This window comes from Prionailurus bengalensis, chromosome X (assembly GCF_016509475.1).
Source record: "Prionailurus bengalensis isolate Pbe53 chromosome X, Fcat_Pben_1.1_paternal_pri, whole genome shotgun sequence".
NCBI classification, from domain to species: Eukaryota; Metazoa; Chordata; class Mammalia; order Carnivora; family Felidae; genus Prionailurus; species Prionailurus bengalensis.
Window position 1 is genome coordinate 46797001 of NC_057361.1, and position 21794 is coordinate 46818794.

The 21794-nt window shown below is 39.0% G+C and overlaps 1 protein-coding gene across 14 annotated transcripts in view; it reads right to left on the bottom strand.

Annotated features, from left to right (window-relative positions):
• HUWE1 (HECT, UBA and WWE domain containing E3 ubiquitin protein ligase 1) overlaps nucleotides 1-21794 on the bottom strand; it is a 166300-nt gene that overhangs the window by 79122 nt on the left and 65384 nt on the right. For all 14 annotated transcript variants that reach the window (XM_043570269.1, XM_043570276.1, XM_043570266.1 and 11 more), the window contains 11 exons: nucleotides 21148-21247; nucleotides 19744-19844; nucleotides 19299-19449; nucleotides 19036-19163; nucleotides 18299-18439; nucleotides 17983-18088; nucleotides 16339-16473; nucleotides 15733-15834; nucleotides 15164-15244; nucleotides 6047-6153; nucleotides 5696-5873 (listed from right to left, as the gene is read on the bottom strand). In XM_043570269.1, coding sequence (XP_043426204.1) covers nucleotides 5696-5873; nucleotides 6047-6153; nucleotides 15164-15244; nucleotides 15733-15834; nucleotides 16339-16473; nucleotides 17983-18088; nucleotides 18299-18439; nucleotides 19036-19163; nucleotides 19299-19449; nucleotides 19744-19844; nucleotides 21148-21247 — 1330 coding nt within the window. The remainder of the gene's footprint in view (nucleotides 1-5695; nucleotides 5874-6046; nucleotides 6154-15163; nucleotides 15245-15732; nucleotides 15835-16338; nucleotides 16474-17982; nucleotides 18089-18298; nucleotides 18440-19035; nucleotides 19164-19298; nucleotides 19450-19743; nucleotides 19845-21147; nucleotides 21248-21794) is intronic.

Consider the following 21794-nt stretch of genomic DNA (forward strand, 5'->3'; position numbering starts at 1 on the left):
TTGCAACACGCAAACACCCAACGCTGTGCTTCTGCGGATCCATCCCTCCGGTGGGTCTGACTCCCTCCTGGTGCCACAGGGCCCCTCCCAAAGCGAAGGAAAAGTGGGCTGAGCCTGCCCCTCCCGCCCCTCTGCACCTTGCCAATCCACCCCAGCTAATACACCAGATCCCCAGCACCACAAGCCTGGCAGTGTGCAAGTAGCCTGGGCGGGCCATACCACCCAACAGTGAATCCCGCCCTTAGGAGAAGGGGAAGAGAAGGTACACACCAGTCTGACTGTGGCCCCAGCGGTGGGCTGGGGGCAGGCATCAGGTCTGAATGCGGCCCTGCCCACCAACGCAAGTTATTCAAGACAACACAGAGGAAGTGCCCTGCAGTTCTGCACCACTCCAGGGACTATCCAAAATGATGAAATGGAAGAATTCCCCTCAAAAAAACCTCCAGGAAATAACAACAACTAACGAACTGATAAAAAACAATTTAAACAATATAACAGAAAGTGAATTTAGAATGGTCATAAAGTTAATCGCCGGGCTTGAAAACAATATAAAGGACGGCAGAGAATCTATTGCTACAGAGATCAAGGGACTAACGAACAGCCAGAAGGGTTAAAAAATGCTATTAATGTGCTGCAAAATAAAATGGAGATGAACACATCTCAGAATGAAGAGGCAGAGGAGAGAATAGGTGAACTAGAAGATAAAATTATAGAAAAAGAAGAAGCTGAGAAAAAGAGAGATAAAAAAATCCAGGAGTATGAGGGGAAAATGAGAGAACTAAGTGATGCACTAAAGAGAAATAATCTACGCATAATAGGTATTTCACAGGAGGAAGAGAGAGGGAAAGGTGCGAAGGGGTACTTGAAGAAATAATAGCTGAGAACTTCCCTCATCTGGGGAAGTAAAAAGGCACCGAAATCCAAGAGGCACAGAAAACTCCCTTCAGACATAACTTGAATCGATCTTCTGCACGACATATCATAGTGAAACTAGCACAATACAAGGATAAAGAGAAAATTCTGAAAGCAGCAAGGGATAAATATGCTCTAACATATAAAGGGAGACCTATAAGACTCGTGACCGATCTCTCTACTGAAACTTGGTAGGCCAGAAAGGAATGGCAGGAGATCTTCAATGTGATGAACAGAAAATATGCAGCCGAGAATCCTTTATCCAGCAAGTCTGTCATTTAGAATAGAAGGAGAGATAAAGGTCTTCCCAAACAAAGAAAAACTGAAGGAATTCGTTACCACTAAACCAGCCCTACAAGAGATCCTAAGGGGGACCCTGTGAGACAAAGTACCAGAGACATCACTACAAGCATAAAACATACAGACATCACAATGACTCTAAACCCATATCTTTCTATAATAACACTGAATGTAAATGGACTAAATGCGCCAACCAAAAGACATAGGGTGTCAGAATGGATAAAAAACAACACCCATCTATTTGCTGTCTACAAAAAGACTCATTTTAGACCTGAGGACACCTTCAGATCGAAACTGAGGGGATGGAGAACTATCTATCATGCTACTGGAACTCAGAGAAAGCTGGAGTAGCCATACTTATATCAGACAAACTAGACTTCAAATTAAAGGCTGTAACAAGAGATGAAGAAGGGCATTATTTAATAATTCCAGGGACTATCCATCAGGAAGAGCTAACAATTATAAATATCTATGCGCCGAATATGGGAGCCCCCAAATATATAACAGATTTACTCACAAACATAAGCAACCTTATTGATAAGAATGTGGTAATTGCAGGGGACTTTAACACTCCACTTACAAAATGAAAAGATCATCTAGACAACACGGTCAATAAAGAAACAAGGGCCCTGAATGATACATTGGATCAGATGGACTTGACAGATATATTTAGAACTCTGCATCCCAAAGCAACAGAATATACTTTCTTCTCGAGTGCACATGGAACATCCTCCAAAATAGATCACATACGGGGTCACAAAACAGCCCTTCATAAGTATACAAGAATTGAGATCATACCATGCATACTTTCAGACCACAATGCTATGAAGCTTGAAATCAACCACAAGAAAAAGTCTGGAAAACCTCCAAAAGCATGGAGGTTAAAGAACACCCTACTAACGAATGAGTGGGTCAACCAAGCAATTAGAGGAGAAATTAAAAAAATATATGGAAACAAACGAAAATGAAAATACAACAATCCAAACACTTTGGGATGCAGCGAAGGCAGTCCTGAGAGGAAAATACATTGCAATCCAGGCCTATCTCAAGAAACAAGAAAAATCCCAAATACAAAAGCTAACAGCACACCTAAAGGAAATAGAAGCTGAGCAGCAAAGACACCCCTAACTCAGCAGAAGAAGACAGATAATAAAGATCAGAGCAGAAACAAACAATAGAGAATCTAAAAAAACTGTAGAGCAGATCAATGAAACCAAGAGTTGGTTTTTTGAAAAAATAAACAAAATTGATAAACCTCGAGCCAGGCTTCTCAAAAACAAAAGGGAGATGACCCAAATTGATAAAATCATGAATGAAAATGGAATTATTACAACCAATCCCTCAGAGATACAAGCAATAATCAGGGAATACGATGAAAAATTATATGCCAACAAACTGGACAACCTGGAAGAAATGGACAAATTCCTAAACACCCACACTCTTCCAAAACTCAATCAGGAGGAAATAGAAAGCTTGAACAGACCCATAACCAGCAAAGAAACTGAATCAGTTATCAAAAATCTCCCAACAAATAAGAGTCCAGGACCACATGGCTTCCCTGGGGAATTCTACCCGACATTTAAAGCAGAGATAATACCTATCCTACTCAACCTATTGCAAAAAATAGGAAGGGAAGGAAAACTTCCAGACTCATTCTATGAAGCCAGTATTACTCAGATTTCTAAACCAGACAGAGACCCAGTAAAAAAAGAGAACTACAGGCCAATTATCCCTGATGAATATGGATGCAAAAATTCTCAGTAAGATACTAGCAAATCGAATTCAACAGCTCATAACACGAATTATTCACCATGATCAAGTGGGATTCATTGCTGGGATGCAGGGCTGGTTCAACATTCGCAAATCAATCAACGTGATACATCACATTAATAAAAGAAACGAACCATATGATCCTGTCAACCGATGCAGAAAAAGCATTTGACAAAATTCAGCATCCTTTCTTTTTCAACGTTTATTTATTTTTGGGACAGAGAGAGACAGAGCATAAATGGGGGAGGGGCAGAGAGAGAGGGAGACACAGAATTGGAAACAGGCTCCAGGCTCTGAGCCATCAGCCCAGAGCCTGACGCGGGCTCGAACTCACGGACCGCGAGACTGCGACCTGGCTGAAGTTGGACGCTTAACCGACTGCGCCACCCAGGCGCCCCTCAGCATCCTTTCTTAATAAAAACCCTCATGAACTTCGGGATAGAAAGAACATACTTAAACATCAAAAAAGCCATTTATGAAAAGCCCACAGCTAATATCATCCTCAATGGGGAAAAACTAAGAGCTTTCCCCCTGAGATCAGGAAAACGACAGGGATGTCCACTCTCACCGCTGTTGTTTCACATAGTGTTGGAAGTGCTAGCATCAGCAATCAGACAACAAAAGGAAATCAAAGGCATCAAAGTTGGCCAAGATTAAATCAAGCTCTCACTTTTTGCAGATGACATGATATTATACATGGAAAATCCGATAGACTCCACCAAAAGTCTGCTAGAACTGATACATGAATTCAGCAAAGTTGCAGGATACAAAATCAATGTACAGAAATCAGTTGCATTCTTATACACTAATAACGAAGCAACAGAAAGACAAAGAAACTGATCCCATTCACAATTGCACCAAGAAGCATAAAATACCTAGAATAAATCTAACCAAAATGTACAAGATCTGTATGCTGAAAACTATGGAAAGCTTATAAAGGAAATTGAAGATATAAAGAAATGGAAAAACATTCCCTGCTCATGGATTGGAAGAATAAATATTGTCAAAATGTCAATACTACCCAAAGGTATCTACACATTCAATGCAATCCCAATCAAAATTGCACCAGCATTCTTCTCGGAGCTAGAACAAGCAATCCTAAAGTTCATATGGAACCACAAAAAGCCCGAACAGCCAAAGTAATTTTGAGGAAGACCAAAGCAGGAGGCATCACAATCCCAGAATTTAGCCTCTACCACAAAGCTGCAATCATCAAGACAGCATGGTATTGGCACAAAAACAGACACACAGACCAATGGAATAGGACAGAATCTCCAGAACTAGACCCACAAAAGTATGGCCAGCTAATCTTTGACAAAGCAGGAAAGAAGATCCAATGGAAAAAAGACAGTCTCTTTAACACATGGTGTTGGGAGAACTGGACAGCAACATGCAGAAGAATGAAACTAGACCACTTTCTTACACCATTCACAAAAATAAACTCAAAATGGATAAAGGACCTGAATGTGAGACAGGAAACCACTAGAACCCTAGAGGAGCAAGCAGGGAAAAACCTCTCTGACCTCAGCTGCAGCAATTTCTTACTTGACACATCCCCAAAGGCAAGGGAATTAAAAGCACAAATGAACTATTGGGACCTCATCAAGATAAAAAGCTTCTGCACAGTAAACAACCCACAAAACTAAAAGGCAACCAACGGAATGGGAAAAGGTATTTGCAAATGACATATCGGACAAAGGGCTGGTATCCAAAATCTATAAAGAGCTCACCAAACTCCACACCCGAAAAACAAATAATCCAGTGAAGAAATGGGCAGAAAACATGAATAGACACTTCTCTAAAGAAGACATCCAGATGGCCAACAGGCACATGAAAAGATGCTCAACGTCGCTCCTCATCACGGAAATACAAATCAAAACCACACTCAGATTATCACCTCACGCCAGTCAGAGTGGCCAAAATGAACAAATCAGGAGACTATAGATGCTGGAGAGGATGTGGAGAAATGGGAACCCTCTTGCACTGTTGGTGGGAATGCCAACTGGTACAGCTGCTCTGTAAAACAGTGTGGAGGTTCCTGAAAAAATTAACAATAGGCCTACCCTATGACCCAGCAGTAGCACTGCTAAGAATTTACCCAAGGGATACTGGAATACTGATGCATAGGGGGACTTGTACCCCAATGTTTATAGCAGCACTCTCAACAATAGCCAAATTGTGGAAAGAGCCTAAATGTCCATCAACTGATGAATGGATAAAGAAATTGTGGTTTATATACACAATGGAATACTACGTGGCAATGAGAAAGAATGAAACATGGCCCTTTGTAGCAACGTGGATGGAACTGGAGAGTGTGATGCTAAGTGAAATAAGCCATACAGGGAAAGACAGATACCATATGTTTTCAATCTTATGTGGATTCTGAAAAACTTAGCAGAAACCCATGGGGGAGGGGAAGGAAAAAAAAAGAGGTTAGAGTGGGAGAGAGCCCAAGCAGAAGAGACTCTTAAAAACTAAGAACAAACTGAGGGTTGATGGGGGGTGGGAGGGAGGGGAGGGTAGGTGATGGGTACTCAAGAGGGCACCTTTTGGGATGAGCACTGGGTGTTGTATGGAAACCAATTTGACAATAAATTTCATATATTAAAAAAACTAACAATAAATAAATAAATAAATAAATAAATAAGTAAATAAATAAATAAATAGAATTAAAATATTGGCACCAATTATGAGATAAATCCTGGTGACTTACCAAGAGGATCAGAGCTCCTCCTCCTTCGCATGGCTGGGAGGTAATCTGGAGACAGAAGAACTTTGAAAAGACGTTCAAAAGGCTGACACTGTACAAATGACTGAAGACCTCGGGCATTCAAGCAGAGTGCACTAAATACATTTGGGAGGGAGCCAAGGACTTCACGGGTAGCAGGAACCTAGAGAGAAGATAAAGTGAGTTTGAAGACATCTAAAATAATTCAGATGTAGATGCCAGGAAACTTTGACCAGGGTACTGCAAAGAGATAGTAGGGTGTATGTCTCTGTATCATCCTCTGTGGGGAGGGGTACGTACAGAGCAATCTTCACACAAAAGCAGAAAAGGACTCACATCTTTGATAAGTAGTGCATGAAGCATGACATCTGTTAATCCATTGTCCTGGAGTGAGGAGAGCAGTGATGGTTCTTGAAATACAAACACAGTCACCACTTCAGTAGCTAAAAAAGATAAGAAATATGAGAAAGTGGGAGATTCTTTACAGGTATTAACAAAACTCCAAAGGCTTAAAAAACCAACTCAATATATACAACAAATGAAATGTCTCTGAAATGAAACTTCACTGCTCATCAAAAGATCACTTAAGAATTTGGTGACAAACCTTCAAGATTTTTATGGGCAATGTACAGGCATAAAAATAATTATGAATACCCTACTGAATACTGAAAAATATACCAAGAGAGATTTCAGGTACTCTCATAACATTAAAAAAAAAAAAAAAGAGTAACTATGTGGATGTCTTGTTAATTAGGTTGATTATAGAAATCACTTTGCTATGTATACCACCAGATCATGCTCTTCATCTTAAAAGTATGTAGTTTTATTAAATATATAAATGAAAAACAAAAACACTAAGATTTAATGAACATATTTTTATAACGATGAGGTTATACTGCTATATAACCTATTTCTTCTAAATTATAATACGTATCATACATACTCCTTTATTTTTCCCAGTCACTGTAGTTCATTCAATTTGACTGGCTGCATACCATTCCCCTAAATACATGAACCTCTGTGGATATAAACTAGTCCACAACTGTGAGAACTGATAAGCCTAAAAGCATATCCTTTTTTGTTCATTTAAGCAGAAAAAATATCTAAAATTGGGGAGAGGGGTTTGCTGGGTTGAGGTAATTATAAACGTAACTGATGGAACAGACAAAATGTCTTCTAAAAAGCCTTTCACCAATTTTAAAATACCATTAGCATTAAGAGTTCTTAGGTATTATTCTGACCGATTTTTTTTTAAATTTTTTTTCCCAACATTTATTTATTTTTGGGACAGAGAGAGACAGAGCATGAACGAGGGAGGGGCAGAGAGAGAGGGAGACACAGAATTGGAAACAGGCTCCAGGCTCTGAGCCATCAGCCCAGAGCCTGACGCGGGGCTCGAACTCACGGGCCACGAGATCGTGACCTGGCTGAAGTCGGACGCTTAACCGACTGCGCCACCCAGGTGCCCCTATTCTGACCAATTTTTGACAATATATTTTAAATGTGCTGTCGGGGCACTTGGGTGGCTCAGTCAGTTAAGTGTCCAACTTCGGCTCAGGTCATGATCTCATGGTTCATGAGTTTGAGCCCTGCCTTGGGCTCTCTGCTGTCAGCCCAGGGCCCACTCTGGATGGACCCTCTGTCCCTACAGTCTCTCTGTCCCTCCCTTGCTTGTGCTCAGTCTCTCTTAAAATAAATAAATGTTAAAAAAAAGTGATATAAAGACTAATATCAATGCTCAAGAAGATTTAACATTAAAAGGTAATCAAAAGTGAAGCTAGAAATAATTGAAAAAAAAACCACAAAATTTAGTGAAACTGCAAGCAAATAGCATGAATAATTAAAACCAATATCTAGCCCTTTGAAAAGACTGAAAAAGCTTACAGACTTATGGGTAATCTAAGAAAAGCAAGCAATATGTCAGCAATGAAACAAAGGATCTAACCGGGTTCAGAACAATAAAGTTCTTTTACAAACTGTATGTTAATAATGAGTGAAATGCAATGCTTTCTTTTGTAAGAAAATGTCATAAAAATTGATTCCCAAGAAATGATAGCAAAAGAGACTACACCAATAGCCACAAGAATTTTTAGAAGTAAAAATACCAAGTAACAGAAAGGCACTGAACCAAAAGTTTTAGATGGGAGTGTTATTAAACCTAAGAGCCATTAAGACAAGGCTTGCCAGCTCATTTTACGAGATTTAAAATTTTTTATTTTAAAACCTGACAAAGAGGTGCACACGCACACAATATTAATAAACCATGTGTAAAACAAACTTGTAATGCTGATACCTGAGATCTAAATGATACCAAAGGATTTTATCAGTTTAAGATGGTGAATAGAGCACCACTCATCTATTCCAAATGTCATTGAAATGGCAAATACATGACAATTACTGGGGACCAACAGCTGTCAATGGTCTTTGGGATTTGTGATGGGCTATAAACTTATGGAAAAGTTAAGTCCTTTTGCGGGTTCCTACTGGTATATAATACACCCTTCCGTAGATCTTTTTTTTTTTTTTTTTTTTTTTTTTACAAATGTCTTAATTCCAAGGGGTCACTAAAATTTAGTATTCATAAACTAAAACTAATGTTCTACTAGAGGTTACTAGGACATCAAATTTTTATTTTCCAGAGGTCTAACTAAAAGGCTATGTCATAATGCTACTAATGCAATCTGACAGTTTAAACCCTCTTTTAAAATTAACAGATGACCAAATATTAGAATTTAAAAAAGGAAACACCCAAAATCCAACTGGCTCCATATGGGACCTAGCAACTGACTCTTGAGAGTTAAATAATGAAAGACAACCCTCAAAAAATTAATGATTAAATTGAAACTAGAATCTACAAAACCCATAAAACAGCCATGGTGTGTTAAGACAAAGGGTCCCTTAAGAATAAGGAAACAGAGGGGCACCTGGCTAGCTCAGTTGGTAAAGTGTCCAACTTTGGCTCAGGTCATGATCTTGCGGTTCGTGGGTTTGAGCCCCATGTCAGGCTCTGTGTTGACAGCTCAGATCCTGGAGCCTGCTTCAGATTCTGTGTCTCCCTCTCTTTCTGCCCCTTCCCCACTCCTGCTAGTTCTCTCGCTCAAAAATAAACATTATAAAAATTTAAAAGAATAAGGAAATAGAAATTTTAAAAGTTTGTAACAAATAAGAAGTTTGATAATTCAGTAGGCATCTTGAAAAATTATAGAGAGATTCTCTCAGGAAGTGACATGCGATCAATGTGGTAGGCTTACTAGCTGTATAATAGGGCTTCCTGGACAGAGTAAGTAAGAGGAACCAAATTCAGGAATTTTCCTGAAGCAAAAAAAATATTCAGATATTATAAAGGGCCTAACCAAGTGCTATGAGAGAATACTGAAAAGAAACAGAATGAAATACATCCTGGTGAAATTTGTGAACTCTAAGAATAGAGAAAATGAAGTTACCTACAAAGGAACAAGAACCAGTTTAACATCATGGTTATCTACACTATGTAACATTAGAAGACAATGGAGAAAGGCCTAAAAAATTCTGAAAGTAAAAGAAGTATAACACTTTAAAAATTACCCAAAGATGCACTCCAACAAAATTAAAATGAATCAGAAAGGAAAAATCAAGAGTTACTAAAAAAAGAAGACAAAGAAAATGATGAGAAAGGGGTGAAGGCAGGTTGAAGGTCTTATTTTATTCAGCTTGGCAGAAGATAAACTGAGAAATTTTTAAAGTTTAGATGTCAATAAAATATAGGAATAACTATTACAAAAAAAGGAGTAAGAAAATTAAGACTCAGAATATGAAAAAAAAATTAACAGAAGACACAGGACTTGAGAAAAAAGAAAAACACTGGCAGTCACAAAAAATTCATCAACATATAAAATTCTTCAATATAAAAAAGGCACAATAGTTGTATGAATAAATCATTCTGCCAAAAACAACTAAAGGGTGGATTGAATACTTGAAACATCTTTTAAAATGTGAAGAGCAAACAAAGTAAATTACAGTTAAAAGGTCCAAAATAAGTCAAAGTGTGAACTTACAGCCTCAGGCTTTTGTCTTAAACGCACAGGTACATAACCTTTATTGAGTAGGAAATCCAGTAGAAAGGGAGTCTATTTATGTTACAGATGGCAATAACACCAATTACATGTGATGGAGCCTGCTGGAAAAGTTGTCGCTTTCTAACTCATGACCAGGTCACTTCTGATAAAGGATGGGGCTCAAGAGTCAGCCCAACTAGACAGCTGACTGCAGTCATTCTAGTACTGGAGGACACACCTCAATAAAGGTATGACCATTGTTCACATTTTTATAGACACCTGGATGATAGCTAATGGCCTTATTGGTTTTTTGGTCAATGGGCTCAAAAGTTACCACATTCAGGATGGTGCCCAAAGGGCTTTCTACACTGGGAATATATTGCTGCTCAAATTTTGCATATTAGAATTGAAGTCTGATGTCTCCACTCATGCCAAGACTGCCACAGAGGAAGCTCATAGCTGACTGACTTTTTCATACTTTTCAAATAAGTTCAGATATTGTTCCTTGCCCGTGGCTCAACAGGCCCTATGAGACCTCCAGCCATCGCAGTCCCGGAACGTTTAAAATTTGGGCTAAATGCCACAGCATCCAATGCTACTGGCCTTGGCCCAAGCTCCAGCCTCCCAATGTGATCTTTGCACAACGTCCTGCCATTGGTGTCATAGTCAACGGGAATACATACAAAGGGGTGAACACCCCTTCTCTGACTGGGAAATTCATTTTATCGAGCCACTGTCCCTATCTGCTGGTTCAAGTACTATGCCCTCACAAAGATTCAGTGTTATACAAGCCTGTTCTTGGTTTACCCTTCCTGCCATGCTACTACCAACACTTAATATAGGCCGCATTAAATGTTAGTTTCCTTTTAGCATCCAGATAACACTGACTCTGATGTGGGTACACATTTTATCCATTCAGTCTGAGCATGGGCAGTACAAACAAGGCACCACCTGGGACTTCCAACTTATCATCTGCAGACAGCAGACCTAATACAAAAACCTAATAATCTACTTACAGACATGCTCTTAAATTTATGAAATGGACAACGGTCTACTGAATTGGTCTCTATTTGCCCACTTTTTTCTTATCCTAAACTGTCAACATTTTAAGTCACAGGACATCCTAACAAAATCCTCAACAAGGACCTCTCTATTCCTTCTCTAGCCACAAAAGGGACAATTTCCCTTTTGTGAATCTGTATATGAATGTATATGTATTATGAATCTGTAATACCTAAATAGAATCAATCCCTCCTCACTTAAAGACTTTTTTATCCTGGTGCAACCTATGCTAGATTGGTGCCTGTATTGAGTTAGGTAACAAAGGAATCCACTGAAAACTGAAGGCCTTCACCTTCTAAGACTACTCTGTATGCCACAAAAAGAAGGTCTTTGCTGAAGACCTTTCCCAATATAATAGTTTCAAAGGTTGGTTAACTGGAGGTCCCTCTTGGTAGGAAATGTAGGTCTTGGTGCCTGCCTGTTCCCACACCTATAATTTTATGGTTCTTCTAAAGAGGAAAGGAAGATCTTAGATTAGTTCCCAGTACTAACCTTCTCAAACAGGACTAGCTCTTAATCCACCCTATTAGAGAGATAACGAACAGCAAACCACTATAGAATCTGGGTTAACAATACCTGTGACTTCCATAATAAATGGGCACTTCCACCACACCAAGACCTATAGACCACAACAGATCTGAAAATACTTTGGAACATTCTGGTTCTGGTTGGCCTGGCAATGCCTGATTTGGCTCATGGCCTGGGTCTAGGAATCTACCATTTCAACTCAATCAATGCCACACTCTTTGGTCTCCTCTATGCCCATGCTATGACCTCAATTACTTGGGGATATTCAATCAGTCCACAGTTCCCTGTAAGAAATTACTCTATAACTCCTAGACACAATGTCATACTGACATTCAGTCACTTTTGTAATTATTTCTCAAATGTATAAAGCCTTCCGTTAAAGTTTTTGGGCTAGGCCAGCACTCCTATCAACCCAGCATCCTAGATGATGATTTCAGTACAACTGGTAGTCCCAGGCTCAGTGGTGACACCCCCAAATATTAACTGCACCTGTAATGGGTGGCCACATCACTTGTCACCATTCCAAGAGCCTCATTATCTGACAGTCCCACACTTCACTTTCCATTACTCCACCATAACTGTACCAACATTTCCCATCTTCCTCAACCTGACAGACAATATTTATGTAATATTAACAGAGAACGTAACCTGAGCACTAAAACTCTAGCAATGTTAACAGGTGCCCAAGCCCAGGCAATCAGTTATATAAGTAACTCTTGTCCCCTTGAAGGTCTTCAGTATTGATATTGACTACCTACCACCCTCTCCGGTTAAGCAGTCCATAATAACCATCATAGTGTTGGCATCAGCTAAACTAGGAATAGAGCACAAGCAGACATGAACACGTTAAAATGTGGCAGCACTAAGACAGACGGTGAGAGAGAAGAAAAGGCAGTTAGAAAAGTTAAAAGGGATACAGTTGGGTATAAAAGTGGGGTAAAAGGGCCAGAGGCTGAATTTGGGAGGAGTCAGAATCCTTATTTGGTTGGTTTCAGCACATAGTTGTTGAACAAGACTTCACAACCTCACCAGATGCTTCCTCACTGACTTCCTTCATGCCCTTCCAGCTTCCCCCACCAATCCAGTCTACACAATGATACCCTCCACCACGTTGAGACTATTTTGCCCTTGCATGTCTTCCCTGATATAATTTGGCCACTAGAAACTCCACCTTCCAACCACCTTAGGCTACTGGATCTATGACACAACTCCTGTTCAGCAAAGTCATACATTCTACTCCATCAACTGCTTCCTTCTAACCCATACGATGACCTGTGTCCTATGAACATTTAGTACCCAGGTACCCTAGTTTCAACCAGAATGTCTAGCACTTTCATCGAGTTTTGCCACAAAAGGGAGCACTGGGCCATCTTTTTATCTATTATATTGAGCTGCACCTTAGGTGTTTTTAATTCTGTAACACAGATACCTTTCATAGAGACTATCTCAACAATGGCACAACTGGCCGACCATATAAACCAAACACCTCAAGCCTTAGAAGCCCTTAATGAGGGAAAAAGGAGTCTAGCTGCTATGATAGTTGGTAAAAAGATTGGCATTTAACTATCTACTGTTATTTTAAGGTGGTGTTTGTGCCTTAAATGGGACTTCCTGCTGCATGTGGGCTAATATACAGGTTCAAGTATCCAGAATACTTCAACAAAATAAAAGAACTAAACATCCAACTATATTATAAAAATGTGCCAAGAGATTCTCAAAACCCCATTAATTTTGTTTCCTGGCTCTCTCCTTCTGCCTGGGGTGAAAGGCTGTAGTATCACTTATGGAGCTAAAACAGTAATTGTTGGACTAATTATTTTAAATTGGCTTTGCAAATCTGGTCCCTCTCAAGTACAAGTTTATTTATAGGAATCCAGGAAGGTTGCTATGTTAATTCAAACATCAGGGATGAATCAGGACTCTAGAGAAGGAATTCTGCCCTCCACTAATGTTTGCTTTAGTGTTCTAAGTCTCATTTCTGGCTTCCTGCGTCATTCTGAGAGGCCTCACTTGCTCCCCGCCCACACCCCACATGTGTCCTCTTGCTGTCTCCTTTAAACTTCCTCTTTATAAGATGCCTGTGCACCTGGCTTTTCTCTGTTCTGGGGTTTCCTTCCAGAAAGAGCCATCCTTCTCTGCATCTTGACTTGGGACTTCTCTACCTGTGTTAACAAATCTTCAATCTTACCAAAAGGCTGCTGTCATGAGTTCTGTCATATGAACCTAACCTTGGGAGGGAGTCTATGTCAAGATGGAGTTGCTATAATACAAAGAAACACTTCCTCAACCTGACAAAGAGGAACAAAACCTTCTGCTAACCTCAAACTTAATGGTGAAATACTGAATGCTTTTCCCTTGAGTTCATGAACAAAGCAAAAAGGCCCATTCTCACCACCTCTATTTAGCACTGTATTGGAAATCTTTGCCAATGCACGAAGACATAAAAAGCAAAAAAAAATAAAAAATAAAAAAAATAAAAAAAGAACTATTTGTAGATGACAAAACTGTATAGAATAGCTTAAGAAATTAACAAAGCAATTATGGGGGTGTGCCTGCGTGGCTCGGTTAAGTGTCCAACTCTTGATTTCAGCTCAAGTCATGATCCCAGGGTGTGGGCTCTGTGCTGAGCATGAAGCCTGCTTGGGATTCTCTCCCTCCCTCTCTCTGCCCCTCCCCCAATCACCCATGTGCTCTCTTCTCAAAATAAATAAACTTGAAAAAAATCTTTAAAAATAAAAACAAAGCAACTATAAACTACAAAGTGAATCTAGCAAGGTCATAGGACATAAACTTTAAATTTAAAAATCCTAATTTGCTTCAGCAGGGGAGTAAGTACCAAGTTGAAGTAGCCAAAACTACTCCCTCCAGACATCCCAAATTATCAAAAAAACATGTGTTACTGGTACAAGGAGGTTTCCTCTATTTCTACACTTCCCATTACATTCCTTTAATTTCTTTCATTTGTATTTTAGAGAAAGACTGCGGATGAGGAGAGAGGGGCAGAAGGGGAGAGAAAGGAGGGGGAGGAAAAGGGGGGGGGGAGGGAGGGAGGGAGGGAGGGAGGGAGAGAGAGAGAGAGAGAGAGAGAGAGACGAAGTGAGAGGGTGGGGGGGGGGAGAATATGAGAATCCTAAGCGGGCTCCATACTTAGCACAGAGCCCGACATGGGGCTTGTTCCCAGGACCCTGGGGTCATGACCTGTGTGGAAATCAAGAGTCGGATGCTTACATGACTGAGGCACCCAGGCGTCCCCATTCCTTTAGTTTTAAGAAGAATTCTAGAAGCTAAATATCTCAAACACTGTCCTAAATATGTGGCACTCAATAAATGCCAGTTAACAAAAATGAGGTTTTAACAACAGCAATACTCAAAGTATTGCCAACATAAAATTGCAAAGATGTTTTTACAAATACAAAGTATCCACAGCTTCTGAAACTGCATTTTCTACAGTGAGAAATGATTTTCTATACTGTAGTTTGTGGGGTCTGACATTCAATTCTAAGAATGGAAACCATGCTGACTGAATTTTCTGGACCAAGATTAAGGACTAACCATTGAAAAAGTCACACTTGCAGCAGTAAGTATGGCACAAATGTATAACAGTACTTATCACACATGGTTTATAACGTATTGCTTACATACTGTATGTTTGGCATTCCAGAAATGGATATTTGAAACTGAATTCTGATCTTTATTTCATCACTAACTAGAAAGATACATAATCACACAGTGGACAAATGTGGACAATAAAACCCTGCAAGAATGTAAAATATACAGAGAACTGGCAGGTCATTCCAGCTTGGTATAACCAATTATTAACACCACTTACCTAGGAGGAAGAGTGATGGGCCATAGTATTCTGCATTGCTGATGATGTGCTTCAGGGAGGTAGGGAGAGAACCATCCATCACTAAGAGAAAAGAAAAGTGAACATCAAGGAGAATATGATTAGTCCAGGAGTAGTTTGATGGGTAGGGTTGATGGAGCAATATATTATGTGTACCACCACTGTGGTAAACAAACTCTTGTGCTGATTCCAGTCTAATGGTTTCTACTTGTCTCCTCCTCACATTCTATTATTTATTCCTTGTCCATGAAATAGCCTCTTAACAGTGGATCAAAGAATAAAAGAATACAGACACAGACAAAGTGAAGTAGCAGGCCAGAAGTGAGCACAGAGTCAAAAGCTGAAAAAGGAAAAACATAGGTGAATCATTATGAAAATGGCTAGAATCCTTAGGTCTAGGAAAAGTGACACTAAATGACTAAAGGCTATTCAAAATGGCAGGCCTTTTCTTAAGCCTGTCTTACAAAAAAAGAGTAACATCAGAAAGTATCAAAATCACTAATCTCTGAGAAAGTCAAACATCCTTCAAGAAAGTATCTAAAATCAAATACCATGTCGTATGCCGTCTGAGAAAGCAGGGTCTTGAATGGCCTTCTTGAGGAAATTTAACATGGATTTGAGAAGTGCTGCTCTTTGTGGAATACACTGAACTCCTGGCAAGGGAGAAAGATGGAGGATTATGTTGAGTTCACCATGAGACCAGATTGAACAGGCACATAGAACAAATTTTTAAGAGACGCATATACACTATATCAACACTAGCATTCAAAGTGACATCTCTGAATGGTGGGAAGAATACTTACTAAGCTTTGAAATTGGGAAAGTAAATCACTGAGGCCTACACAAAACTAATGCTAAAATTAAAAGCCTGAAGTAAAACCACAAAGTAAAAAGATTAACTTTTTGATCCTCAGTTACTGTTTTAGATATTATCTGTGTTCTGATATGGCTGCTTTGATAAAATAATCAATGTGTGAACAGTTGGAGAAGTATGAAATACATGTTAATATAAGAAAATGGACACCAGAATGGTACAGTAACATGCACAGTCCTAAGAAGCAATCCTCAAAATATACCACTAAAGCTATTCCCAAAGCACCTTCTTTACTAGTTTAGTAATTCAGTGTGAAAGACTATGTATCTACTTGTCTACACACCAGGACGGGGGCCAGGTCCAGAGCCAGAGGAGATGCTAGTGCTGCTGCTGGAACTTGATGCCCTTAAGTCAACATCTAGCCGGTGCTCCATAGAGATGGATAAGCCCGGACTACTTTCCATAGTCACATCTGCAACTAGAGTAAAAGTTATGATAAAGAAACTAGTTAGAATAAAGGCACCACCAAAAGAACGATAGTTTGAGAAATTTTTTCCCATTAAGGTGAGATGAATGATATAAAAATGGAGACTAGATTAGAATATTGAGACCCAAAATAAAAATGTAAACTTTTCACAAATAGAAAAGTATTTAACGTCATGGGTTAAGATATGCAAATTAAAAACAATCCTTCAAAAGAAATCCCTTTCAATATTTCTTACCCACCAAATGTGGTGGGAGGAAAAAGAGTGGTAAGTAAAACATGGAATTTCATATACTACTGGTGGGTAGCAGACAGCAGGCAGAGCTTTTTGGAATTTTAATGAAGTACATGATACAAAATTACTTCTTACAACTTGTACAATATAATAAAGCTCCACTAGCAATAAATCAGTTTACATTTTTAAATACTCTTCCAATCTTTTTATTTTTTTTTTAAATTTTTAACGTTTATTTAGTTTTGAGACAGAGAGAGACAGAGCATGAATGGGGGAGGGTCAGAGAGAGAGGGAGACACAGAATCTGAAGCAGGCTCCAGGCTCTGAGCTGTCAGCACAGAGCCCGATGCGGGGCTGGAACTCACGGACTGTGAGATCATGACCTGAGCTGAAGTCGGATGCTTAACCGACTGAGCCACCCAGGCACCCCTCTTCCAATCTTTTTATACATAAACATTCCCATTTGTGCCTACTTATATACATGGAAGCACAACTCATGATTTTGTAACCCGTTTTTGTTGAATAGGAAATTTTCTCTACAAACACATCAGAATCACCTGGATTGGTTGATAACAATTTAAATTCTAAGAAAGCTGTTCTGGAGAAGTTTTTTGTTTTTATTACTATTATCATTAACTATGCATGGAGAGGGTAGGGAGGTTTAAAAAAAAAAGCACACACATGATGATGAACCCAAAGATTAAGACTATTAGGCCACCTATCTTTTTGACTTTATGATTTAAAACATGTTCCCTATTCAACAAATTTTTCACCTCTCCTCATCCTTCTCAAAATAGCCTGATAGTTTCAAAAGAGCCCATTTTAGAGTCTACGTTCTCCTTATTTTCCCCAAACACATATTTAAACACCTACGATGTATCAGGCACTGCTGAAGAATAGAGCAGTGAACAAAACAGTACCTGATCTCATGGAACTTACATTTTAGCAGGAATAAGAAGATAATGAATCAATACTTAGAAGACACCTATTAAAGTCTTGAAATAAAACAGAGGGGCTCTACTGCTGCTCTACCATCTGCTTCATCTTCCATCTCTATTCCCAACAACTTGTGCCTCCCCCATTTACAATTATCCTCATGAAAAACAACATACAAATCACTTATATAGAAAAATAGTTTTGTATTTATACAAATACATAATCAAATCAGTTGTGCACTTTAGAATTTATAAGAAGGAAGAATGAAAATTAGGGTTGGATGATAGGAAAATGCCAACCACAAATATATTGACTTAATAAGTGTTCATTACCATCCATATCTGTTTCCATTTCTTCTCCTTCTTGTGTAGTACTAGGTCTCTGGATCTTTGGCTTGATCACAAATGGACATTCTTTTCGGCACAAATCTACTTCATGCTACAATCAAGGGAAAAGTAGTAAGAAAATCCTACATATATATCAGAGATTAAAAATAATTATAATGAAAGAATGTCAAAGGCAGATTACAAAATTGGTTTCTAAAAACAGAAAAGGGCTAAGATGGCTCTTTGGGGGTTATTAGGATACTTCCTAGGCTCAAATCTTACTGGGTAGGGTCTATGTTAAGTGCTCCTTATATAATAATACCTCAAGTCTATAAATGAAGATAGAAAGCCCACTATGGGATTGAAAAGCTGCCATGTCCAGGTTGGTGATGAGGTCAACCACTCTGACAGCTCTGGTGACAAACGTTATCTGATCCTGTTCATCGCCAAGAAACTTTATGACCTATCGAAGAGAAAAGGAGGCAAAGCTAATCAACTGAAAAAAAACACAAAACTGTGAATATACTTTTATAGAAACATGCAGTCTAGGGTCTCGGGGAGGTGTGGGAGAAAAAACAGGTGTTCGTCAAGTCTATCACTTCTGGGACTCATCCTTCAGAGATAATGCGGACCTAAATTACCTTTCAGGATTAAATAAAATACTCAGGGAGAAAAAAAGCTGGTGTCTAGTGCCCAGCACACACTAAAGCCTATTACCTTAATAACACAATTTACAAAGTACCTTTACATACATTTTCTTTAGGGTGACAGCCTAAGGTCATCAGAAGATGTAGCTAGTCTTGACTCGTACCTGGGGTCTTCTGACTATCACACCATGCTGGACTTTGATCAATTCTTAATAATGGAGATGGCTGCTCTTAAAAGTTATTAATGAGACAGATAACTAGAATGCCAAACTAGAAAAATTAAGGATAACGTTTTCTGGGTAAGCTTTCTTATGCTGTTTGCTCTCACTGTGAACCATTCCAAACTTGTAAGTCTATACTTGCTCTTAGTTCATTTCCCCACAAATGTTATTTTTTAAAAAAAGTAGAGCACCTTCAATAAGGCTTCCATCATTCCACAGGAGACCAAGGCTTCACCACCTGCATCATAGCTGGCCAGATGGTATAAAAAAGAGAAGAGAGCAGTGGCAAACTGGTGAGGGTATGGATCCATGGAAGGATCTATAAGGGAAGTTGGGAGAGACAGAAAAAGAGCAAGCTGAGAATGTGATATTAAGCTGGCAAGATGTTAAACAAAGACTCACGAGCAAAAGGGTAAAGTTCTTGCTGCCTAAAATAACAATCATCAAAACTTACCAATCATGGCCTGGATGCAGTTCCGCACAAGTACAGGCAAAAATCCATGGTAAGAGGCAGTTCCAGTACAGTCAATAATACTGCTGAGTTTGGGAGTTCTCTCCAAATGGACAATTGATGTTAATGTTCGTAAAGACGCGGCTTTAATCTCCTAAGAAAGTAGAAGGCAAACATGGGATGTGTTAAACATTGGATGTGAGCCAAGTTGCTAATACACAATATTCCAAAATTTAACTCATTCTACTGTTGACTGTTTAGGGGAGATGGAGGTCTGTTGAGAACACTGAATATCCAGCACTTGTTAACTCTGTAGGTAAATATCCAAAGAAGAAGAAGTAAAAGAGCCAAGCTTCTCTCTTGGGGTTCATTCTCAACCCCTGGGAAAAACCAAAAGGAAAATAAATACACACAAGCCTGACACACACAGGAGAATATTAATACTTACCATAAGCTGCTTATCTGTTATCTGAAGGACATCTACCAACTCCTCTATCAACCCATTATACAAGATACTGTTTGCGGACTCCTGCAAGGCATTGGAATACACTGCAAAAGGAGAAATAAACACTTTAGGCAAGAAGGCAGTGGTCAAGCCACTGCCCAATGACAAACCTTTTGGCACCTATTGGTTCTAAGAAAAGATTCCCTTCCAACCAGCACTGGAGGACAGAATCACTGAATTCTAGAGGACTGATCAAATATAGTGATAAGCCCTAAATACCCTCCAAAGTGACAGATCCTCCTATTATTAGCATCGGTTGTCATGAGCAAGGATTTTGGGAAAATGGAAGTATGAAAAGAATGTGAAGAGTTAATGTTTTTTAGCACATCACTACTTGATATAACAACTATTGTACACTGGAGATAGACTTCCATTTTAGTCTCTTCATGTGCTTCTGTTTTTCACTGGCAACACTTTATAGGCTGTAAAGAAAAGAATTTTGGACAACTATAGACTAAGTCAGAAACTTGTATGTCATGTGGAATAAAAGCTGAGAATATCTATAATCCACTTTCAAAGAATCCCTCACAGAAGTAACAGTAGACATAGTCTCCTAAAGTGCAAACTAATGGGATTAGAACATAATTCATTTAGTTTACCAAAAACATACCCACCAATGTGCCAGAAGTTATGCTAGGTGTTGAATACAAAGTGAAAAGCAGGAATTTCACTTCAAGGAACTCATAGTTTAAAAGAGCAGACAATAACATACTAAGGCTGGTAATATTAATAGCAGCTATCATTTTATACCTTCTATGTGTCTGCCATGCTAGGTGCTTTATAGGTTTTCATTTAATCCTTATATTAGCCTATAAGGGAAGTGTTGTCCCAGTATTAAATGAAGAAACTGAGGCCAAAAGCATAACCCATAAGCTAATCATTTGCAGAATCTGGATGAGAGCCCAGGACTGATTCCAAAACCAGTGTCCTTTTCCACTCTACCACTCTACAGTAAAAGTAAAATGCATAGTATTGACTTCTTAACAAATACCTTCTGACTTAAAATTATACCACTGAAGGGACAGAAGAGGAAGATGAAATGGCAAGAGGAAGACTAGGGGCCAGGGGAGAGGGCTACCTGAACACCCATCAAAACAAGAAAAGGACAAAAATCAAGACTAAACCCATGTGCTATGTCTGTAAGTATATCCTTTTTCTAATACAACATTAAGGAGCTGAAGAATGATGAATATGGTGAACATTAGAAATGCTGGCAATTTTACAATTTAACTTGCCACTTAAAGTAACTACAATAAGCCTCACAGCATCAAGGACAGATGAAGCTCAAAGGAATTTATCTCTAAATTGCCAAATCAGGGCCTATTAATTACAGTGCTATTCTCTTACCTAATATAGATATAGCATGCAACCTGGCTTGAACAGCCTGTAATCGCTTCCTGTGATTAGAAAAACCATGGGCCAGCCGTATGTGTGTAAATAACAGCATCTGTAAAGATACAAGACCTAAATTAGCAATCAATGAAAAAGGGGACTATACTTTCTGAAGGTTAAATCTTACCTCTTGGGATATTTGTTAAATGGTTTATAGTTGCTATTTGTTAAGGTGTCAAACAGAACAATTCCACTCTGAGGCTAGCTGACAAAATGAGTGCCACAAAACACAGGCTCAGAGACTCCTAATATCCTAACATAAGCCAAGAACTATCACTATACTGACAGGAAACAAACTGAAGACATTTGGCAAGAGTTCAGATTGTAATTAATCAAATCAAATATTTTATTACTATAACAATGAACAGAAAAAAATAACACAACTAAATGTTTTCTTCTTTGGCATGCAAAGTGTTAAGCTACTAACACTTATTAGATTCACATGGTGGGTAAGGCAGCTTATGTTTTACCCAAACTCTCATAAGGACCTAGGAAGTTAGTAGGTGTCGGCCTCATAAAAGATGAGGAAACTAAGGCTCACTGAGGCTAACTAATTTACCCATGATCCTTTCTGATATACTGTCTCTCAGCCCAGCACACAT